The sequence below is a fragment of the Rasamsonia byssochlamydoides genome, assembly GCF_041956645.1.
Source record: "Rasamsonia byssochlamydoides strain NRRL 3658 unplaced genomic scaffold VTN77scaffold_12, whole genome shotgun sequence".
In the NCBI taxonomy this organism is placed as follows: domain Eukaryota; kingdom Fungi; phylum Ascomycota; class Eurotiomycetes; order Eurotiales; family Trichocomaceae; genus Rasamsonia; species Rasamsonia byssochlamydoides.
In genome coordinates, this window is record NW_027192395.1 from 36,476 (window position 1) to 59,554 (window position 23,079).

The 23,079-nt window shown below is 50.0% G+C and overlaps 8 protein-coding genes across 8 annotated transcripts; 5 read left to right on the forward strand and 3 right to left on the reverse strand.

Annotated features, from left to right (window-relative positions):
• Positions 1 to 631: 631 nt before the first annotated feature.
• Positions 632 to 5,237, forward strand: VTN77DRAFT_1145 (uncharacterized protein; the record flags this gene model as incomplete). The annotated part of the gene is made up of 10 exons (XM_069416845.1): positions 632 to 793; positions 861 to 995; positions 1,067 to 1,096; positions 1,172 to 1,236; positions 1,290 to 1,722; positions 1,794 to 2,615; positions 2,671 to 3,570; positions 3,628 to 3,832; positions 3,904 to 4,354; positions 4,433 to 5,237. The coding sequence occupies 10 exons, from the start codon at positions 632 to 634 to the stop codon at positions 5,235 to 5,237; spliced, it is 4,008 nt and encodes a 1,335-aa protein (XP_069280099.1).
• Positions 5,238 to 6,400: 1,163 nt separating this feature from the next.
• On the forward strand, positions 6,401 to 8,438 carry VTN77DRAFT_1146 (uncharacterized protein; the record flags this gene model as incomplete). The annotated part of the gene is made up of 4 exons (XM_069416846.1): positions 6,401 to 6,819; positions 6,886 to 7,490; positions 7,558 to 8,130; positions 8,188 to 8,438. The coding sequence occupies 4 exons, from the start codon at positions 6,401 to 6,403 to the stop codon at positions 8,436 to 8,438; spliced, it is 1,848 nt and encodes a 615-aa protein (XP_069280100.1).
• Positions 8,439 to 9,282: 844 nt separating this feature from the next.
• On the forward strand, positions 9,283 to 10,144 carry VTN77DRAFT_1147 (uncharacterized protein; the record flags this gene model as incomplete). Its single annotated transcript, XM_069416847.1, has 2 exons — positions 9,283 to 9,354; positions 9,893 to 10,144. The coding sequence occupies 2 exons, from the start codon at positions 9,283 to 9,285 to the stop codon at positions 10,142 to 10,144; spliced, it is 324 nt and encodes a 107-aa protein (XP_069280101.1).
• An 879-nt stretch (positions 10,145 to 11,023) lies between these two features.
• Positions 11,024 to 12,281, reverse strand: VTN77DRAFT_1148 (uncharacterized protein; the record flags this gene model as incomplete). Its single annotated transcript, XM_069416848.1, has 2 exons — positions 11,024 to 11,793; positions 11,846 to 12,281. The coding sequence occupies 2 exons, from the start codon at positions 12,279 to 12,281 to the stop codon at positions 11,024 to 11,026; spliced, it is 1,206 nt and encodes a 401-aa protein (XP_069280102.1).
• A 909-nt stretch (positions 12,282 to 13,190) lies between these two features.
• Positions 13,191 to 14,027, forward strand: VTN77DRAFT_1149 (uncharacterized protein; the record flags this gene model as incomplete). The annotated part of the gene is made up of 4 exons (XM_069416849.1): positions 13,191 to 13,306; positions 13,507 to 13,615; positions 13,680 to 13,733; positions 13,935 to 14,027. 4 exons carry the CDS (start codon positions 13,191 to 13,193, stop codon positions 14,025 to 14,027), a joined length of 372 nt encoding a protein of 123 aa, XP_069280103.1.
• Positions 14,028 to 14,504: 477 nt separating this feature from the next.
• On the reverse strand, positions 14,505 to 15,809 carry VTN77DRAFT_1150 (uncharacterized protein; the record flags this gene model as incomplete). Its single annotated transcript, XM_069416851.1, has 3 exons — positions 14,505 to 14,568; positions 14,635 to 14,757; positions 14,875 to 15,809. 3 exons carry the CDS (start codon positions 15,807 to 15,809, stop codon positions 14,505 to 14,507), a joined length of 1,122 nt encoding a protein of 373 aa, XP_069280104.1.
• Positions 15,810 to 16,635: 826 nt separating this feature from the next.
• On the reverse strand, positions 16,636 to 17,057 carry VTN77DRAFT_1151 (uncharacterized protein; the record flags this gene model as incomplete). Its single annotated transcript, XM_069416852.1, has 2 exons — positions 16,636 to 16,831; positions 17,014 to 17,057. 2 exons carry the CDS (start codon positions 17,055 to 17,057, stop codon positions 16,636 to 16,638), a joined length of 240 nt encoding a protein of 79 aa, XP_069280105.1.
• A 3,473-nt stretch (positions 17,058 to 20,530) lies between these two features.
• On the forward strand, positions 20,531 to 21,877 carry VTN77DRAFT_1152 (uncharacterized protein; the record flags this gene model as incomplete). Its single annotated transcript, XM_069416853.1, has 3 exons — positions 20,531 to 20,597; positions 20,666 to 21,515; positions 21,586 to 21,877. The coding sequence occupies 3 exons, from the start codon at positions 20,531 to 20,533 to the stop codon at positions 21,875 to 21,877; spliced, it is 1,209 nt and encodes a 402-aa protein (XP_069280106.1).
• Between the last annotated feature and the right edge of the window lie 1,202 nt (positions 21,878 to 23,079).

Genomic DNA, 23,079 nt, shown 5'->3' on the forward strand with positions numbered 1-23,079 from the left:
TTAAGACTCTTAGGGCTTGTTGTGGGGGCTAATCAGCAAATGATCCCGCCTGCGTCATCCCTGCCAGTGCGCATTTGCGGAGACACACCAATTTGGCCTGGCCTGTGGTGTTCGCAGACACAATTCCTTGTTCACGAGACAGACAGTGAGTTCTGCTTTCCCCTGTTTCCTGGATTTTTTTTCTTTTTCAGATGAGTGCAATCTCGCTAACAATCCACATGGACCTTGAATAGAAGCACGTCTCTCAATATGTCGTGACCCGGGCGCCCAAGAGAGGATCTCGCCCGTATCTCGCATACTGTATCTCTGTATAGAGTACAAAACAGCTGAACCCCCGCCGTCTCACATCACACTGCCATTTCTCTTCCTCAGCCTCTTTGCGTTCGCACTGCAGCCTGCCATCAAACGTGGGACGGTTTCTCATCCGATCTTTCTCTCTCCACCTTCCACCTGACATGCCGTCCGAACCCCTGCGTGCTCACCGTCACCCCTCCTCTTCCTCCATTTCATCCTCCGAGATCCTTCTTGCGTGCTCGGCACTGAGCTGTCTTCACACATTAATCCTTGCTCTCATTCGTTTGATTTGACACCAGACGGCGCCAGTCCTTGCGGCTATCCCACAACCTCAACCATGGTACACCGTTCCAACGAGAGTGGGGATCACCTTCCCCAGTCCCGGACCCCTGGGACTCCCGCGAAGACTCGACCAGCGAGCTCAGGAACGAGCCCAACTAAGAAGGAGGATAAATCGTCAAAGTCATCCGCCAAGGATGTTGCAGAGCTGAAGGATTATGTGCGTCGACAGCACCACTCCCTTGGGAAGGACCCTGTCAGAACGAGAACCGCTGACAATACTGAAGCAATTGGGGGATTGCTTGGGTAAAGGTGCATTCGGGTCCGTTTACAGGGCATTGAACTGGAATACCGGCGAGACTGTCGCTGTGAAACAAATTAAATTGGCCGCCCTCCCCAAAAGCGAGCTACGAGTGATTATGGTACGCTGCCGCATACCAAGTGCCCCAACCTCAAAAGAGCCGCCTGCTGACAATGTGCTTCGTTTATACAGCTCGAGATTGATTTGTTGAAAAACTTGGACGTAAGATCTTAACTAACAAGAGTTGGGAGATGTAATGACACCAGAGTCAAACACTGACCCCGTTTTCCTTTCCAGCATCCAAACATCGTCAAGTATCACGGTTTCGTCAAAACTCCCGATACTTTGAATATCATCCTGGAGTATTCCTTCCTCAAGTTCCATTCTATCTTGGATGTGAAGCTAACCAAACCAGATATTGCGAAAATGGCTCGCTACACTCCATCGCGAAGAACTTCGGTCGTTTCCCAGAGAATCTGGTCGCACTGTATATGTCCCAGGTCCTGAACGGTCTTTTATATCTCCATGAGCAGGGTGTTATCCACCGAGATATCAAGGGAGCAAATATTCTCACCACCAAAGAAGGCCTGGTCAAACTTGCCGACTTTGGCGTGGCCAGCCGTACGACAGGGCTTCGCGAGTCGACTGTAGTCGGTACTCCGTATTGGATGGCCCCTGAAGTCATCGAGCTATCAGGTGCAACAACGGCATCGGATATATGGAGTCTTGGGTGTACGGTGATCGAATTACTGGAAGGGAAGCCCCCCTACTACAAACTGCAGCCTCTGCCTGCCCTATTTCGCATCGTTAACGATGATCATCCTCCACTCCCACAAGGCGCGTCGCCGGTAAGTTGTATCTATTTTCCCTGTGCTTCATTAGTCCTGGCGCCCATGGCATGTCTAATATAAATTCATAGGCAGTAAAGGACTTCTTGATGCAGTGCTTTCAAAAGGATCCTAACCTGCGGGTATCGGCTCGGAAACTGCTCAAACATCCCTGGATTGTCAATGCCCAGGTAGTCCCGAAGAAGTCGACAGAGTACGAGGAAGCAGTCAAGAGCGTTCAGGAATGGAACGAGGCTCTCCGATCTCCGGACCCTGGTTCGATTAGGAGGCCTCTGAGGTCGGACCCCAATAACTCAAGCCATGCACGAACAAACTCGACGCACTCAGTCACGACACCGCCGAAAAACTCATCGGCAAGTGGAATCTCTAAAGCCACCGCTGATCGGTTCCGCTCTCCGGATACTTCGGGGGATGATAATTGGGATAAGGACTTCGCATCCGAGATTTCTCCCCGCGCTCTCCAGCTACCACATCTGAGGCCCCACGATCATTTCGGTGGAATGCTCTCGTCGGAGAGACTGAAGGCATTTGCATCTCTTGATGGGACAGCGTTGCGAGACGTATCAGATAGTTTAGGAGAAGGTGAGGCCACTGTCAAGGGTCCGTTGCAGCCTAGTGAGTCGGATCCTCTTAAAACTATTCGACCTTTGCAGCGGAAGTCGTCCGCCGAAGAAAGCTCGCAGCCCAAAATTCGTTCTCGTCATCGACAATCCAAGAGTGCACTCCCAGCTCTTTCAAGCGTTCCCATCTTGAACCAAGCTGCTGCTCCACCGATGAGACCAACTCGCCAGACACGGCCGGCAGCTTTTTATGAGGAGAGTTCGGTCGAGGATTACTCTGACCTGATTGCTGCGAACGACGATGTTCTGGAACGGAAGTTAGGCGTGTTTCAGGTAAATGTTATGTTCCTCCTGGACTATCTTGTGACCGAGTCTTACACCTGCCTAGGAGATGGATGGTAACGCTCCTCAAACTGCGAGGCTGGTACTGCCCAATGCGAAGGAGTCCGTTCGTAGTTCGAAGTCTGAAGAGAACAACGCGCATCGCCAGCCTCAGCTTAGGAAGCAAAATTCGATCAAACGAAGCCGTTCTGCAATAGAGATCCAAAAATTTGCGGAAGACGAAACCGATGAGGATTTCTCGGACATCCTTGGCGCTGATGAGAGTGCCCTGGAGACGCCGGATAGCGAGGACGGCTCGGATCGAAGCACGTTGATGCTGAATTCAAGACTGTCTAACAACTCCTGGCTGGGAGATCAGGACGATGAGGATGACCCTTTTGCTCAACTGGAAGAAGGCTTTGACGAGATGGACCTCGAGGCCAACATCGCTCGAGACAAGTACGCTCGTCTGCGGAATCAAGTTGAAGGTCTCGTGGCTTCTTTGAAGACGTCGCAAGATGATGATGTTCTTGCAGACATTTCCGAACAGCTGGTGGCCATCTTCTGTGACCTGCCAGAGACGAAGAGTATCATCATCAGCGCCCATGGGATGCTTCCCATCTTGGAGATTCTTGAAACTTGTCGCCGGCGAGATGTGATCTTCAACTTGCTCAAGATCGTGAACGCGATCATCTACAATGACTATGAGATCCAGGAGAATCTGTGTTTTGTGGGAGGGATTCCTATTATCAACGAATACGCCTCGAAGAAGTATCCGCGCGAGATCCGGCTCGAAGCTGCTGCCTTTGTTCAACAAATGTATCAATCATCGACTCTCACCCTGCAGATGTTCGTCAGCGCCGGTGGCCTTAACGTTCTGGTTGATTTTCTGGAAGATGATTACGAATATGAACGCGATCTGGTCCTGATCGGGGTCAATGGTATCTGGAGCGTATTTGAGCTACAGGTGAGTCCAGTATCCAAATCGACTGAGGGAGGAAAGCTCACTGTTGCTTCTCTCAAGGGTTCCACGCCAAAAAACGACTTTTGCAGGATTTTGTCTCGCAACTCTGTGCTAGATCCGTTATCTCTAGTCCTCAGTAGGGTGCTGGATGAAGATGAGGAGCTAGCCAGAATTATCGAGGGTCGCATTGCGAACATATTCTACATCTTCTCTCAGGCTGAGAACCATGTCAAGGAGATGGTGGCAGAAAGGACTGTTCTGCATAGTAAGTCAAGTCACATGTCTAATCACATTATGCCAGAGGAAACTCCCTGACCATATTGATTTTCCTTCCAGGAGTACTCAAGGAGTTGAAAAGAATGACTCCAGTCCACCAGATTACCATGCTGAAGTTCATCAAGAATCTCTCCATGTTATCGACAACGCTTGACTCATTGCAGAACTCCAACGCTATTGACGTTCTCACGGAACTGCTGAAATCAACCATGAAACAACCCCATTTCCGGGAGGTCTCCAATCAGATTCTCAATACAATTTACAACCTGTGCCGCCTCAGCAAGCCTAGGCAGGAAGATGCGGCATTGAACGGCATTATACCGGTCCTGCAGAAGATTGTCAAGACTGAGAGACCGCTTAAGGAATTCGCGCTTCCCATTCTCTGCGACATGGCACAGTCGGGGAAAGTTGGTCGTCGCGAGCTATGGCGTAACAATGGCTTGGCGTTCTACATTTCGCTCCTTTCCGATCCTTATTGGCAAGTCACTGCGCTGGATGCGATCTTCAATTGGTATGTGCTCGCTGTCTTCCTATGTTTTTTTTTTGTCCTTTAAGGTCTTCCAAGGTGCAGCCATCTAACATTGATTAGGCTCCAAGAGGAAACCGCCAAAGTCGAGGAACATCTTCTTGAAGACCGTCCTGACGGATACTCGTTCACTGATGCGATCGTCAAATGTGTGACAATCTCCAAGGCCAATGCCTTTGAGAATCTTCTTGAGCCTCTCCAGAAGCTGTTGCGCTTGAGCCCCCCGATCGCATCAACCCTGGCTCGAGCCGATCTCTTTGCTCGGATCGGACAGAAACTTCATCACCCTAAAGCTGCTGTCCGATTGAATCTGCTCCGCATACTTTCTAGCATCTGCGATTCGAGTGACGAACAGGGCGATCTCCTCGCGCGATACGGCCTTTTGGACGCCATCAGGGAATTGGAGAAGGATCCGGCGATTCTTGTCCGAGATATGGCCGGCAAACTCATCAAATCTAGCGAACAGAGTGCAAAGCGACGGCCCCTCATGAGGCGGACAAGTATATCGACCACATCCCCAAGTCTAATTCCGAATCCGCCCCGGCCATCTACCCCCCAGGCCAATCGGTCTGGTCAATCAAAAGGCTTTTTTGATGTGCGGGACAGCCCACGACACCTGCGCAATGGACTCAATGGTCCTCCCTTACGGCCCCATACTCGAGATGGTAGCACATCATCCATGATTTCTGTCGGAAGCGGGGGTTCTGCAGCTTCAAGGAACCGAGTGCCACGGACCACGTCCAATCGACTATCTCAAGTTGGATCTCTGCCCATGGATGATGCCAGATCTCCGAATGTTTCTACACGCCCGCCGTCGGCGATCAATCGGCGTCGACGACAGACCAATACGGATCTTCAATGGTCGTGATCTACCCTTTCTTTCCTTCTTTTATTCTTCTTCTATCCATATTGTGCTCCGTGGATAGGACATCTCGAGGAGCTTTTTCTTAGGACGTTACAAGATGGCTGCCAACACATGTGTTGGACAGTGACTCTTGCATAGCATGGCACTGGCGCATTAGGCATGGGTGTACGGCTTTTCCTACGGATATTCTCAGGGTTCAGAGTCGCTGCTTGGGTTCACGGTCTGGTTTAGCCATCTTCTTTTGTCAGGCACTCATTTGATCGAATATTTGGTGTTTGTTCATTGAAGCCAACCGAGGTATTGGTCAAGAGTTCGACAGCCTTGTTAAGATGGGATGCAAACGATAATGATAATGATGACGATGGATCGCGATCGCTTCCTTCATGTGGTCCTGCACAGGATGGAATCTGGACAGATAATTTCTCGGGTTTCCCTTGGGCGGTTTCCTCTTTAAAAAGTTCTTTTCGGGTTTCTAAATGTTGTGATGCTCCAGTCGTCTATTTTAACGTCTCTGACATTCTCCGGAATTAGAAATGTTGAAGTAGAACTAATTGAATGAAGTCCCATGTTGATCTGACCTTCCAGTCCGAAGGAGAAAACAAGAGTGATAGCTGAAAGATGCATGTCGTACAACAGTTCCAACCAGGAAAAGAGCAAGGTATGCACATTACACCTCAACTATGAGTACTATCACCCATCTATCCGGGTGGCGTGGTGGCGTGAGGTATCTGTGACTTCTCATACTGCCTGAAACACGCGGGGGTTGACTGTATTGGATACTTGCTTGTTTGCCCGACATCTGCCGAAGAGAAGCCGGCACCGCCTTCTGCGACAACCACTTTTTTTGCCCGGTAAAAAACATTCCGCCTCCACTTGCAACACTTTCAACAGACAGGGTCTGTATTACGGTCGTTGCCTCCCAAGAGCCAAGTTGTTTGTTGCTGTCTGACTCGCATTTATTGCGGTCTTCTTCCGCACTCGTCCCTTCGATTGCTGTTTAGTCTTGCGACTAACTTCCAATTTTTTTTTCTTCGGCTACTGTCAGCGACTTCGGTGTCCGAATTATGGCCACCGGATAGAACACTGCGCAAGGGTTAAGCTGTTATTTCCGCTTCGAGGTTCATGAGATATACCCTATTCAGTGAGTGTCGCGGTCTCGAAGGGCCATGAAGCCAACACTTCTTCGGCCTTCGCCGCGACTCGGCTCATTCCGCGCATTACAGTCCTCTTTTCCCTCGCATTCTCGGTCGTCGTCAACAAACCATTGGCGGGGGTGGTCATGTCGCCAGTGCCAGGTACAGCAGCGGCCATCCTCCTCGCCTATATTCTCGACTTCTAGAAGAAGGTATTACTCAACGCAGCACCAGTCCTCCGGGCCGTCGTTGTCAAGAGCAGGTTACCGAGAAGGGGATACAGGGAGAGGTTCAGGTAACAACTCTTCAAGGAGAAGGACGGTGATCATCGCTGCAGCGGGGGGAACACTGGGTGTGGCAGCACTCACGTTCTCGGATGAGATCAAGCATGCATACGCGGCTGCGGCGAGGACGGGGCGAGTAGTCAGCACGCTGGCAGTGTGTATCAATGAGTGAGTCGTGGGATCTTATGTCCAAATGCTTTACTTGTTGATTGTTGACAATTTTGTTTCTCACAGCTACCGGACCACTCTGAACAAGAAATGCTCCTCTCCCGAGGAAGAAGCCGAGCTTTTGCGCGCATGTCACAAGCGTTGCGCGGAGCGCACCTTACGTGTCCTTGAAAAGAATGGCTCCATCTTTATCAAGCTAGGCCAGCACCTGAGCAGTCTGGGCTATCTGCTTCCCCTGGAATGGACGACTACATTTATTCCGCTACAAGACAAGTGTCCCGTTTCGTCCATCGAATCCATCGAGGCCATGTTCGTCGCGGACACAGGTAAACACATTGATGAGCTCTTCTCGTCTTTCGAACCTACCCCCATTGGGGCGGCATCCCTGGCCCAAGTGCACGTTGCGACGCTGAAGGAAACGGGCCAGAAGGTTGCGGTGAAGGTGCAGCACCCGGCGCTGGCCGAATGGGTGCCGCTGGATTTGGCACTGACCCGAATGACCTTCTCTGCGCTCAAACGATTCTTCCCGGAGTATGATCTCGAATGGCTATCTCGGGAGATGGATCTGTCGCTGCCGCAGGAGCTGGATTTCCGACGAGAGGCTGAAAACGCGAGGCGAACGAAGGAATATTTCAGGGAGCATTCCAGTGCCCCGTTGGTAATCCCAGAAGGTAGGCTGTTTCTCCATCTTGGTTGGAGTATTGTTTTGGTAAGTTCATGCGCTAACAAGCCGACTAGTGATGTGGGCAAAGGAACGGATCCTGGTGATGGAATTCATCAGTGGGCACCGTCCAGATGATCTCGAGTTCCTCGATTCCAACGGGATTGATCGGGATGAGGTGTCAGCAGCCCTGGCGCACATATTCAACGAGATGATTTTTGGAGACAATGCCCCGTTGCACTGCGATCCGCATGGCGGCAACATCGCCATCCGTAAAAACACCACCCGTCGCAAACCCAACTTTGATGTCATCTTATACGACCACGGTCTTTACCGTGACATTCCGAAGGAACTGCGTCGGAACTATGCCAAGCTCTGGCTCGCGGTGATTGAGGCAGACGAGAAACGGATGCGCAAGTATGCGTACGAGGTGGCTGGCGTTACGGACGAGCATTTCCCGCTCTTCGCAAGTGCCATCACAGGACGAGACTATTCCGTCCTGGAGAAGAAGGCGATCGTGTCTCCCCGGAGCAAGAAGGAAAAGGATAACATTACCGGAGCTCTGGGAGATGGGATGCTACAGCAGTTAGTTGAACTTCTGGGCAAAGTGCCCCGGATTATCCTTTTGATTCTCAAAACGAATGATCTCAGTAAGGAACTCTTTTTTTTTTCCCCGTCCAGTAGTCTCTAGCTGACCCATTCTACAGCCCGCAGTCTTGACGAGAGCCTCCACACTCGCCAGGGCCCTATTCGTACGTTCCTGATCCTGGCACGGTATGCTACTCGCACCGTTTTCGAAGAGCAGATGGAGCTCGTTTCCCAGCACGGCAGCATCTTCCGACCAAGCAACTTCTTCCGCTTTCTGTCCGCGTTTGCAGCCTACCTACGCGTGGAAGTGAAGCTTCTGGCGTATGAGAAATGGACTTCGCTGAAGACCCTGCTAGGCGTGTCCAGTTGACTTTCTTTTCATGTTGTATATACATAGGTATATACTATACTGTACTGTACTACTGTACTATACATGCTGATGATTGGTGTGATGATACAAGTCGTACGAGCACCAGGTAGAGCGGCATCAGCGACGGCGTTAGGGATTTCTCATATTTTGCGATCGAAAAAGCATATACTTGCCTGATATTAGTTTTTTGTCTTTTCAGATTTTTATTCGCTGGCGACTAATAGATTGAATAGACCATACATATACACGTTGATAGATAGAGGTATATATTGTTTGCTAGGCTGGTGTAGTTTGATCACTGATTGATTAATCAGTCCTTATTTACTAGATACGATTTTTCCCTCCAACTAGCCATAGCTAAAATATCTAGACAGTTCGCTCTCTATGGTTGGCTTTAGGGGGAAATCATTTTTTTATTGCCTGTCTAGGTTCCTGAGTACGCAAGGCTTTAAGTCGGTTGGTGTCGCGTGCGCCCTGCCACCTGCACTAAGCCGCGAACCTCCTTACGGAGTATAATAATTGAACATTAACCTGATGTAACATACCTAGTTACTCTCCGCTAACTTCAACGACCATCATTATCCTGCATTAGTCTATCTTATCAGGATAGATTCTGAAGATTCGTCCACAAGAGCTCAGATCAGATCAGAAGTTATTTGCTTTGCCTCGCACTCAATATCATCCCCACTTTGAAGTGGATCAATCAGTCAACGACAAACACACATAGAGACAAAGAGAGAAAAGAAGAGGTTCTATTATTAATATCATGTCTTTCCTACCATCATCAACTTCTTCTCCTTCTCGTTCTTCTTCTTCACAAAAGACAACAACCACAACAACCATCATGGCAATGACACCCCGAGCACAGCAACATCATCAACAGGAAGCACCAAAGACATTGGGTCGACATCCGAGGGTAAGTAGAAGAAATAGAAGAATCGCACACCACATACTATACATACATGATACATCCTTTATTACTGTTTTGTTGTGAAAAAGGGGCATTTCTTTTTCTTTCCATTATAATCTATTTTCTGTGCTTTCGAAACTTTTTGCGATTGACTCGATTGATTTGATTTTCCTTGAAAGGGGGAAAAAAAACATTCATTCATTACAGGACGAAAAAAAAAAAGGAAATAAATTTAATATACCTTCTCACATGTCCTGTCTCCTGTATCTTTCCGCCTCATGTGATAGTGATTCTTTCTTTCTTTCTTTTTTTTTGTTTTCTCGATTCTTGAACCCGCATACTACTACTACCTACCTCTGATACTACCTATGACTTTTGATTCCCATTATTGTTCTTGCACATTACCATTGAGGGAGGAGGTACGAATTCAACACGTGAATCTTGTCTTGCCTCGTTTCATTCTTTCCTGCTCAGCGCCTTTTTCTTCTCTTTCTTTTCATCTCATGCAGATCCATGTCCGTGTTACTCACTTACCTATAACCAGTCCATAACCGCCCCCCTAGCAGCATTCACCATGGCCCTCCTCCTGGGGTCATACTGCATCAGTTCCATCCGCGCCGCGCGGCGGGAAGCGCGCTATAACCCTGCTGCCTCAGATAACAACAACACTGTTGCTGCGGGGTCTAGTTCTGGGTCGAGCTTAACGTCTGCGACGTGGGTTGCGAAGGCGTTGGAGGAGGAGAGGAGGGAGAGGGAGAGGGTGAGGGAGAAAGAAAGAGAGAAAGGTTCGAGATGATCATGAAGAAGAAGGGATTTAGATAGCTTTTTTTTTCGGGCGTAAGGGAAGTTATCGTTAGTTGCATGTGTTTATGTACAGTACAGTACCCACCAGATCATCAATTCATTTCAGGGACTGCCTTCTTAAGGTGACTGGTCAAGAGGCCAGAAAAAGAAAAGGGAGCATTATGATACTATACTGACTGCATTGTACTGTTTTTGTACATACTACAACGCCTTCCTTCAGATCAATCTAGTCTCGAAAAAAAATGAATCCTAATTACCATGTACATATGTACTAACGTGGATGGACGGACAGACAGACAGACAGACAGATAATAGATAGGTGAATAGATCTGATCTGTGTATTCTGTATGTATGTATGTATTTAAGTACTGTACATTGCAGCAGCAGAAATAAAATAAGATAAAAAAGAAGAAGAAAAAAAAAGGGTCAGACAGACAGCCAGCCAGCACCGCTCCAAAATCAAATCGAATCGAATCGAATTGAGCCACGCACTCCTTCCGCGGGTTCGCAGGTCTTTTTTGAAGAGGGGAATAAAAAAAAAGAAAAAGAAAAGAGAAACGCCCGTGGCTATGATGAACATGAACAAGGATAGAATGAAATATCTGATCTACAGGTCAAGAATCGAATTGAATCGGTGAGATTCTAGATTGGATTGGAGTGTCTAGGTGTGAATAGCATACGTGCGTAGTAGCGGCAGTAGGACGTTCGTAGGTTGGTGGATGCATGAATGCATGTCTGCAATGCAGTCTGCATTACTGGCCACCAGCCAGGTTGGAGATTGTTTTCCCTTCTATTTCAATGTCATCCTTCCCCAGGGCATGTCTGGCATGTCTGGCATATCCGGCATCAAATCATCAGCGCCTGTCGACTCCTACACAAGGATATCGCTCTCCGCCCTTATCTGCTCCAGATGCTTCTCGCCCTCATGCTGGAAATGCGTAATCAACTTCCGCAGGTACTCGTATGTCAGCATCGTCGTCATGGCGGCAGGGACCGCCCGGATGAGATTCGTCCCAATGCCTGAATAGAATGCCCGCCACCCCTCTTCACGAAGGATCACCTCACAAGTGCGAAGGACACCACTATAGCGGGGCCGGTTCGGCATCCCATCCGAAGATGCGGCGCCCGGCGGCCGTCCGTGATCGCCCGGCTGGTCTAAGCCGCCCCGAAACGTGATCTCTTCCGGTGACGTGGCCGGCGGATACCGCTGTTGGGTCTGCAATCGCGTTCGGAGCACCTCGTGGGGATATGTGGCGGTGCTGGCGCATACCTTGCTGAGAAAAGTCGCCAGAGAAATGCCGAGCCAATGGGAGCTGCCTTCGTCAGGATGTTCGCCAATGCTGTAGCCCGTGAAAGCCATCTTGAAATACTCGTACAGCGGGAATTGGATGGCTACATGCGTCAATCCCAGGAGAGCGGGCGTCAATCCAGAATAGAAAGCTCGGATCCCCTCGGTCATATACATCTTGCGAGCCGCATCCCATGAATTTCGATAGTGCCACGGAACCCCATACCCGTCATTGTTCCTCCTCACTCTCTGAGACATCAGTCTTGTTTTGATCACCCATATCGGATTCGTCACCACCGTCGAGCATGCTCCTGCTGTGACCGATGCATACATTCGCGAAAGCCACCAATTTTCTAAAATACCCGTTAGCAGCGCGTTCCAAAGAGACTATTTTAAAAAACTGACCTGTTGTCTTCTGGAAAAATTCCCTCGATTTGTCATACACGGTCAGGTACACGGCCCAAGTCGGCAGGTAACCGAGCAGCATAGGACCCAGCCCCTGGTACAAGCCCCGAATGCCTTCTTCGCGCCAGATCATCTTCCCCGTCCCAATCATGCCCCGGTATAACCTCGACGACTCCGCCAGTGGACCGCGCCTCCGCACAAAGCCACCCTGCGCCTGTAATTTCGTCTTGATCACATCGAGAGGACATGTTACGATGCCAGATGCCACCCCGGCACTGGCACCGCAGAAGGGCGTCACATAGTAATCTGGAATCTGGGCCGCGTAGACTTGTATACGACGGATTAAGCGCTGCACAGGAGAAGCATGGTGGATCGAGACCTGCTGCTGTTCGGAGCTGGCGACCGGCACAGACGCGCTGTTCCGCTCCGACGACATTGTCACTTTTGTCGGACACAGCGCTTCAGGCAGGCTATCTGTCCGTCTAGGTCACCGACGGTCCACGGATTCGAGCATAGCGGGAGCTCGAACCCGGACCCGGTACCACCACTCTCTGCTGCGCGAAATTGAGTCGGAACTTGTCTTTGTAGGATCCCTGCCGGTCTGTGTATTATTGGGATGGACGGAAGAGTTTTTGTTGTTTGTCAAGTCTTCCGGCGGGGTCCTTCTGCTATGTTTGATCGAATGAGTGAATTTGATATCGTGCGGGGTCACTTTTCGACACAGCTCCTCTGCTGGAGCACACGAGTTGTCAACGCTTGACTAGCCGCATACCCAATTCACGAACAAAATCAACATCGAAAAAAAAAAAACGGATGGACCGCTGGTCAGACGGGAAGAATGGGGAGGAAAAAAGTCTCGTGGGTCGGGTTGAGGTAGATCGAGATCAACGAAGACTGCAGTGCTAACCAACCTAATCCGGGCCTGGCGTTCGACTCAATGTGCAGGGGAGAATGCAAAACGAGAGCGTGGGAGTAGAGAGAGGCCGAGAGTCCGGCCGCGGTGACGGTGACGGTGACGGTGACGAGTGAGGAGTGACGACGAAGAGAAGAGACCGGTAGACCGAAGATACGGAAATCCTCGGCGGCCCCAGGCGTTCGGTAGGAAATCGCCGTCGTTCGTAACGGCGCGTACCCACGTCTTCAAGATAAATTACATAATCTATCCGTTCCGTTCGGAAAGCTTTTCTGCCTCAGGCTGCAAACAGTTTTCGTTTTCCGCACTAGCGCCGTCTTGACCAACGTCGGGTCTCCGGCATTCTCTCGAGCTTGGCCTTTGTCGCGCTGCTCTCTACAACCTCATCGCCCTCAATTGGTCTCAAACCCCGCCTGATTGGGATCCTTCATCATGTCTGCTCCTTCGTTTGCCAATTACGTCGTCAAGCGGCCGTGGCTGCACCGCTGGCTGATGCCGATCGCCGAGTGGTACACCAACGCTGCCGGCTACAGAAGACTCGGATTGAAGTAGGCTCGCTCCCCTCCATTGTCAATTAACCAAGCTGCGACAGGGCGGATGACGAGGCAGTCTCGATGACGACTTGATCGCCATTCTGCTCTTCTTGCCTGTCCTTCGAACCCGTATCTTGCAGGACGACTCCGCGGCCCCATGTTCTCACAATATTATCTATCGCATTCGTGACATCCGTTTCTGACCGCATCCCCAGGGCCGATGACCTGATCCCCGAGGAAAACGACGTCGTCCAGAAGGCTCTCAAGCGTCTTCCTCCCAAGGAAGCTTACGACCGTGTCTACCGTCTCCGCAGGGCATTCCAGGTACGTGCCGGCACGTCCTTTGCGAACTTGTATCGCCAGAACTAACACCATCTCCTCCGATCAGTGCTCTCTGTCGCACACTCTCCTTCCCCCGGAGGAGCAGACCAAGCCTGAGGAGGTGAGTTTAGAACAACCATCCTCCCGTCCCAGCTGTCCGCAAATTCGCTGTCGTCCAATCCCATTGCGCGGATTTCAAAACCGTCATGGACTGTCCAATACAACAAGACAGCCATCGTACCAACAGACAACCATAACTCGAGTCTTGTCATCAGCAAACAATCAGTGGACGATGTATGTACTGACACTCTGCGCCCTGTAGGACAAGGAGTATCTGAGCCCCATCATCCGCGAAATCGAGAAGGAACTCAAGGAGCGGCAAGACCTTGACAACCTCATCATCAAGCGGAAGTGATGCCGTTTCGAATGAGGACAGAACCTTTTGTTCGCTGGACGCCAAAATTATAGACTGTTCATTACTACAATGAGGCGGTGACTGCGGGAAACATGAGGGGAAGTGTATGGTAGTGTTTCCATTGTCGCTTCAAACTGGCCTCGGCTGCTCGTTGCCAGGAAAAATTTCCTGTACTCGTACTGTACAAATCAACCAATCTATATCAATCATCTCTTTTGTTATGCATTCATTTTCCTAGTGATAGTAGGTATGTACGTATATACGTGCCGTAGGTACACAGCCTCATCTGTCGTATATCCTTGGTATGCAATAACTATATATACAACCAGGAGCAAGCTGTCTTTCCGGCATTCCTCACCCGCTGACTGACTGGCTGACTTGCTGGGTGAAACCTTTTCTTTTGTCATCACAGTTGGGTGCGCTTGTGGGAATGATGATGAGAATGAATACGGCCATCGCCATATACATTCAGGGACATTAATTCTTCATGACTGTGATATCGACATTTTCGACTCGCCACATGTACCACATAAAGAGACTCCTGAAAAAAAGTATTAGCACGGGTTAGATTAGAGGACTGCTTGGGGTACAAGACTGATGGACATACCTGTACGGTCGAAACTTCTCGGCAAGCTCCAGCATCTCTTTCTCTGGCATGTATTTGAACTTCCCGCCGCCTTTTGCCTTGAGCTTGTTCACGTCGCGGCCGACGAATGCCGCGCAGCCTCTCCTGTAGATAGAGTAGATAGATATTAGCCAACTAAACTCCTCTTTTTCTCTTCTGTGAGGAGATCCATAACAATACAGTTCGTTGTAAAGGATCAAGACCAGTTGAAATATGACTTACTGCACGCCAAGATCTCCCGTCGAGAACACATCCGTCCGCTTCAAAGCGAAGCAGGCAAACATCTCAACAGACCACTTGCCCAGCCCCCGAACGGCCGTGAGCTTCTCCAAGAGCTCCTCGTCGCTAGCTTTGAGCAGCATCTCCGTGCTCAACTCGCCGCTGACAAACTTCTCCGCCAGTCCCTGGATATATTCCGCCTTGCGCTGCGACAGTCCTGCAGTCCGTAGCGTCGCGATGTCGCACCGGGCCAACTCCGCGGGCGTCGGAAAGCGCTTCGTCCGAAGCGTCTCGTCCGGCCCGTCAGCGTTGAAAAGCGCAATGAATTTCTTCTTGATTGACTTGGCCGCCGCGCCCGATACCTGCTGAGCGATGATACTGCTGGCCAGGCTCTCAAAGGGGTCGATCTGCTCCGCCAGACCCTCTGGCGAAAACAGCGGGCAAGGGTGCTTGTCGATGAGAGGCTTGAGGCGCGGATCTACCGCAATCAGATGGGCAACCGCCTTTTCGAGTAGAGTACCTGTTGTCGCGATTGGACGTGGTAGCCCCGTCTTGCTCGGCGAGATGCTTTTCGCTCCAGGCGGATAGGCCACCACGGAGCTACCCCGTGGGGTAAGAAGAGTGGCATTCGTTCTGTGAGGCTCGACGGGACGGTCAAGAGGAGGTGGAGTGACTCTCATTGTACCGTTCGAGGACGGCTCATCGTCTGTCTCGTCGGTTCGCTTGCGCTTCAGCGTCGTCGGGGCCTCAGAAACGTCAATTGCAGCTTTCGCCAGAATTGTCTCCGTGAATATATCCTCTGCGGACACCTTCCGTTTCTCCTTAACGCCATCTCTCTTGGTCTTACTCTTGGTTTTCCTGACCGTCGTTGTGACTTGCGTATCGGCTGGCTTCTGCTCAGCTGCGGCACTGAGTCGAGCTGAACGCCTCAGAGCCATTGCCAGGATAACAGGAGATATGGGTCCGACGCCTGTGCGTCGGATACCCCCGGCAGTGGTTAGAAGACGCTGTAGAGCCAGGGTTTGATTGCCTTTTATCTTGTGGTCTGCAGAAATATATTATACGCCGCACGTCGCAAGATGACCGCCGGTTAATAATTGAGTGTCAGAGGCTTGAGAATGTCCACAATTTCGATGTCGTAAAGACACCATGATGCAAATTCAATTCACGGAATAATAGGGTCGAAAGGCCCTGCTCTGCCCTGAATAGAGGTCTGATGCTACAAATTCAGAGCGATGTCAGCAGGATGCTATCAATATGAGCAATAAGGCGTACTGTACTCTCTTTGGTCGGCTTGGCAGGTTGGGACGCGGGGAGGGCGCGTCCCGTGCCCTGCAAAGTGTGGCCGTCATTGGATGCAGTAGACTATAAGAGAATTGATTGATGACTGCGGACTGTATGCAGATTCACAGACAGACAGTATGGAATATTTTCCTACAAACTCTAGGCCTCTCGATTTCGACAATCTATGGTCATATTGATTAGATAACATTGGACATGTGTAGCGACTATTCTCGATGTCAAATCAGCATCAGCACCATGATTGGCCAGTTCTGGCTCAAGCAGCATAAATATATAAATTCAGTGATGTAGCAGTCGCATGCGATATTTAGGTGATTTCTACCACCTGTGTGATTCAAAATCCTCGTTTGAAGTCTTGCTAGGTTCATGATCACCGAGTTGACAATCTCAAATCGCACTCTGACTCGTCGCGAGATATGATCCGTCGGAGTCACCAGTCCCTCCATACAGAGACGGATTTCCTCAATGGTCCTCCATTTCCTCGCGATCCATCTCCATCAGTGCCTCTAGAATCAAGTTCCCTTCCTCGATGTCTTCGGGTGTCATCTTCAGCCCATACGAGAACTGAAAATTCGGACGGTTGCCCCAGTTCTCTTTAACGAACTGATATTTGCTTTTGGGCTTCGGGGCGCTGGCGGTGTTCGCGGACCGAGAAGAGCTGCGAATTTGGTAAGGTTAGAGCCCTTCTGATTCACGGTTCACCGTTCGACGCCAATTGACAGGAATAAATCTACAAGTTGTCACGTGGATAGTGTGTGGGCAAAAGTCAAGGGACAGCAAACTTGAAACAATAGCATGTGTACACTGTACTCTGTACGGAGTACTCCGTATACTCCGTACCTTTGGTCCTTGGCTCCAGCTCCAGAAGTCATTTTGTCAGCCATTCTGGATCACCACTGCCTTGTATTGATTGATTGGTTCAATATTCCTCTGGTGGGTGCGAGTGATTCGGCAGTAGTACTCCGTACGTAGACAGTAGTGGCAAAGGTTGAGGAGAACGATTGGATGGTCGGAAAGCGATGAAGCGTACCGACGGAGTACAGAGTACAAGGCAGGATAGAGCCTACCTCATCTTTCAGTGGTGGTGGACCAAAAGGCCTAGACTGTGGTTGCCGTCCCCCGCGGAAGTCGAGTCTAGCCCGCTGTCCGCGACTGCTCAGTACTGCCCTATGGGGAAGAGCGCCCTGGGCCCTGAATGGACTGCTGTGGCAGTGCACACCCAGACTCCCAGAGTGCTGGCCCTTCAGCCTCCCAAGGTTCCGAATTGTAATTTCCAAACTTGTCTGAGACAGGTTTGACGGGAGAGAGCTTTGCAGAATCCTATCTAGGTAGGTGGCTAGATTTCCAATAATAAATACCTACATATTCATCATCGCTGGTGACGAATGAGAAGTTGCTCATTCAAATTGACAATCAAACCCGCCTGTTGCCACCAAAAACCTACATAGAATTAGTCGGTACTGGCTTTCATTGGTTCTCCATCCATGGAGTTCAAAAGCATATGCCCGTTTTCGTTCTTCTCTTTTACTACGAGGCTATACCAAATATCTGTCCATATGCAGTCACATGCTAAATGCACTTAGTAGATAGATGCATTACCTACACATACCGTACTACCCTACATTGTTCATTTGCCATCTCAATTGAGATGTACTCCGTACTCCGTGTAGGCATGGAACTTGGAACTTGAAGAAATACCGAGGGTGGAGCATTAATATTGTTATTATTGCTGCTTCCCGAGAATATGCGCCACTCTGTTCGAAGCGAGGCTTGACTAGCTGCAGTAGCGTGCATTGCTCGGCTTCGTGGCATCTGGAACAAACGTGCAAGTCGCAACAATCCTGGCGGCGATTATTAACCTACACCATAGACAAGGTGGCATTGCATTTTTTTTTATTTTAATATTGTCTTTCCGTTGTTTGACTCTCTTTTTTGTCCACGACGTAATCTGAGATAAGGAAAGGGGATCTGCCTGATGTTGAGTTGTTAGTGCCTTAGGTTTTACCGGGCACGCCCGCGGCCTCTCTCACTGCTTGTATATCATTATTTTAGGTACTTAATCCCCAGCTGCGAGTTGCCACGAATTCAATCAGAGATTTAAACGACCATAATCTTATCAATCCGAAAGAGTGGGCGGCAACTGGGTCTACAAAGGCGTGCCTTATGACGTTTCCAGAACGCGTCATACTTTCCTGATTAGCGATCTTTAGACTTGAGCCGGACCAATCATGTTTTCGACTAGCTCCAAAAACAGGGAATGTGAGTTGTACATAAATTTTTTCTTATTTTTTCTTGATTCTTTCAATGATACTGCGATGGTTATTATCAAGATCATTATTCGCTATCTATCGCAAGACTTTTGCCTTAGCAAGTGGTTGGTGAGTACTCCGTAGGGCACGTGTGGGAAGACCCGATCGGAGCAAATCTCCAGTGGAGCACCGAAGATTCTAGTGATCTACCTGCCTACCTATGATGATGATCTACTCCGTACTCCGTGATATATATATATACAACTTTCACAGAGTCAGGAGTTGCTGCAGCTCGCAAGAATCATCGAGACCCTCTGGATGGTCGTCTCGCAGCAACATGTTAAGTTGCGAGACGTGGAAAGACTAGGTAAGGAGGGTAGCATCGGTTCTTCTTGGGCGATGGATTACAATGCCTCGCTTGCCAACGAGCATCGATTTCTCTCGCTTTACTGGTCAACCTATAGTATCCATGGATTGGCCTCTAACCCATACGGAGTAAATAAGGTGCTTGAGAAGCTGGGCTTCAGCCTGGCTCTCAAAAACCAACATCCGTACGGAGTATGCAAAGACGTTATGCTTATATTGCCCTGTTTCACATATGACGCAATGATGCCTTGCCCCCCTGATAACCCACGTTCAGATCACAATTTTATTTTAGACCTAATTAGATGCGGTCCCGTAGGCCTTTGTTAGCTTGGATGATTGCAAACCTCCATATCATGATTTTTTCCAGGAGTCTTCATGGTAGAATGTTGCATTGAATCCCAATCCAGACCTCTGAAATTAAAGATTGAGAAAGACGGAATCGATTATTCTTGCTCATCAGCCATCATGGATTTTTGTTATTTATTAGAATGGGCGCAGGTTGTGGATCATACCTAGGTCTCCATACCTGATTCCTGGAAGGCTTGGGGGCCCGATCGTCGTCCCTGAATGGACCAAAGTTGTTTGAGTTTACGGAGTATGTACCAGGGGTTGGCTGGTTAATAATAATGATGGGGCTTGTTCTGAAGGCCTTATCTACGGTCGCGGCCACGGAGTACAGAGTACAGAGTACAGAGCACTCCGTACTCCGTACAACACCCAAGTCCCAGGAGAATCATAGCAATCAACACCCCTGGCACCAAGTAAGACTCCGAAAGCGAATTCAAGCGATGCGCCAACGGGTATTATTATTGGCATCGTCATTTGCATAGTACATGTAATAATAATAGTCGTGGAGCCCATCTTTAGTGTCTGACATCCGTGGCATGAGTGGCTGGAAGGCCCGTGGGATGGGGCACTGCAGACCAACCAGAGCGGCGGCGCGCATGGGAGTGTTGCAGTGTCGCAGACTAGCACCAAACGGCTTCGTGCCAGACGGTGCCCCATACCCCCCGGCAGGAATGTCGAGGCCCAGCAATGCGCAAACATCACTGGCCCTGTCCCAGCTTAGGTCACGACCGTCACTGGCGTCGGTGGGCCGGGCGTCCCCTAACAATAATGTGAGTGCCACTCTCCGGCTCGCGTCTCTCCTTTTTGCCGCTCTAGCCCTGGTTCCCTGAAAGACTTACTACTACCTTCGCTCCTTCCACCTGTTCTCCTCTCCTTCTCTTCATATCTTCCTTCGTTCCTTCTTTCAAACTCAAAACGTCTCGAGAGACTGTGCTTGCCCATTGGTGATTCTCCCCTCGTTCAGGGATCGCCAGCTGCAGCTTCTCCCTCGTTGAAGCTTTCACTTTCTCGACACTCGTTCATCTCCTTTTGTTTTTGTTCACCTCACCCTCTTTCGACCACCCTCGCATCCGCACCAGCGTGTTCTGAAACACCTCCCTTGTGGCTTGATTCAGGCTTGGAGTGCTGAATTTTCATCCATTCACATCAGCATCCATCAGAATTATTTATTTTATAATACACACTTTTAGTAAGTAGTGCCCATCTTGTCGTTCTGGCCGCTCCCTGGCAATATCACAAGGGTTAGTCACGACGACGAGTCATGCTGGAGATGCCCTTGTTAAGCAAAAAGACCATCACCTTCTTGGAAATCTGTATTTTGGATATTTGCAACATTGGCTGACTCTTACCTTCTATCTGTCTCTAGATACCAGAGCCATCTTCCAACCGTCAAAATGGCCATTCTGAAGAAGTACATTGTTCCTGCCTTAATGGCATCCAGCCTGGCTTTTGCCGCAAACTGTGAGTGGACGCGAATCTAAACTGCACCATCATCGCGGTCTGCGCTCTAATGCTGACTGGTCTGCCAGCCGACAACTGTGACGGATCGTCCAAACCGATCACCATCCAGAGCCAAGGCGATGCTGATGCCCTCAGCTCCTGCGAGACCATCCAGGGTGACATTGTGATCGCTGAGAGCACCTCGGGTGGCATCACTTTCAACGGCATCCAGCAAATCACTGGCAGTCTGACCGCTAATGGGGCTGCCAACATCACCTCGCTTTCGGCTCCTCAGCTCAACAGCATCGGCAAAGACTTCACCCTCAACGGTCTCATCCTTCTCACCACCCTCAGCTTCGACTCCCTCACCTCGGTTGGCTCGATCAACTGGGCCGCCCTGCCCAACTTGCAGGCTCTGACCTTCTCTAAGGGTGTCAGCCAGGCGGGAAGTGTTTCCATCACCAACACTGGTTTGACTTCGCTGGACGGAATCAACCTCGAGACCGTCGGTGACTTTGACCTGACTGCAAACACTGCCCTCACCCAGGTGAACGTCAACAACATCAAGAACTGCACTGGTCTCCTGAACTTCGCTGCCAACTCCGCCAAGCTGAACGTCAACTTCCCCAACCTGGTTGCTGGTATGAACATGACCTTCCGCAACACCAGCAGCGTCTCGGTGCCTTCTCTCAAGAACCTCACCGGTCAACTCGGTCTCTTTGGCAACTACTTCGACAGCTTCTCTGCCCCCAACCTGACCAAGGTTGGTGACCTGGTCTTCGACAACAACGGGAAGCTCTCCAACATCTCTCTGCCGGTCCTTACGACCGTCAACGGTGGTTTCCAGATCTCCAGCAACCCTGAGCTGAACACGATTGACGGTGTCCCCGAGCTTAAGACCATCATTGGCGCTCTTGACTTCAGCGGCAACTTCACCAAGTAAGTGATTTATGGGGGGGGAGAAAGGTCACTCAGTGAAGTGAGTATCCGGAGCTGACGTTTTTCACAGTGTTTCTCTGCCTTCTCTGGAGCAGGTGAAGGGTGGCTTCAACATGCAGAGCACGGGTTCTCTCCAGTGTGATGCATTCAAGAACCTCCAGAAGAACAACGTCATCCAGGGATCTTTCACCTGCAAGACGACCCCGAACCCGACCACGATGAATGGCGACTCTGGATCCAGCAGCAGCAGCGGTTCCTCTTCCTCCTCGACCTCGAGCGGTGCTGCTGTCTCCAACATTGGCAAGGCTCCTGCCATGGGTCTGACTGCCCTCCTCTGTGGTTTGCTTCAGTTCCTGATGTAAAGGGTGTCAATGACTTTGCTCGATTTTGTTTTTGAGGTCTTGTAAAGGCTCGTAATAGGCGACTGTTTGTTTTCATATCGGGACATTTTTCCTTATCCGCGGCCGTTATATGATAATAATCCAGCCTTTGAGCGTCCGTCCATTCCGGTTTCCTCTCACCTGATAGCTGCGTTCTGAAGTAATCCATTGTTGTTTGCACACACTCACGAGCGTCTCTGGAAGCTGCTGGGTCACTCAGTCAGGAGCTGTAAAGGTGGATTGCCGATAATGGATCCTGGCACGTGCTGGGGAGGCTTGGTGGGTTTTGGTATCGATGAGGAACTCCAAACGAGACGTGTACTGGAACCAGGTGTGATGCCGAGGTTTCTAGGGTGTAGTATTGCCGATTGCTCTCGATTTTCATAGACGTTCCTTTTGAGTTGAGACTTGTATCTTAGCCTTTTATTCTCAATTGAGTTTGTTTCTTTTGACCTTTGCTTGCACCAAAAATGTGTTGTCTATGTAAATCGCGAAATTCTCTGGCCTCGATGGCCCAAGTTGGATGAATCTCTCTCTACGCCCACTATCCGTAGGTTTTTGTCATCCCTCGTAGCTTGCTGCCGCATTCAGCATATCCCACGTACGGAGGCGCTTACTAGTCAACTCTCCAAGGTGATAATTATAATTAGTACTTGGCCCTTTTTGTTTAGACTTTAGAAAGCCTTTTTCTTCTTTTTACTTTTTTTGTCCTTCTTGATTGTGTTTAGGACTATGCCTCAGAGGGAATGGACGTGCTGTAGACAATTTGTCATGCTTGCCCACTCGAGCGACCTGTCAAGTGAGCCACGGCCGCCAACCCGCCCGCCATGCAGAAGTCAGGCAGCGCCGCGGGGATTCGGGGACCCCTTCCAAGTTCCAACAACTCCCCCGCCTTGATTTGTCCTAGCTACTTGATTATGCTATGGCTGAGAATCCCTGCGATCAACCTTGTGTGGCCAGATCTTGTTAGGATGCGATCCGATCCTACAACCCCTACGGAGTACTCTGTACACAGAGACGCGTAGGGACTCTAGGGACAACGAGGGGGTGTTCCTCCTTCCCAGAGTCCCTGGATATTGTCAAGCCCTGTCTTGAGTCGCAGACTCTCACCCTTTGTACCTGTCTTGGTTGCCTGGGACAGAGCCTTGCCTCATAAGCAGCACGAGTAGCCTCCGTGGACATGG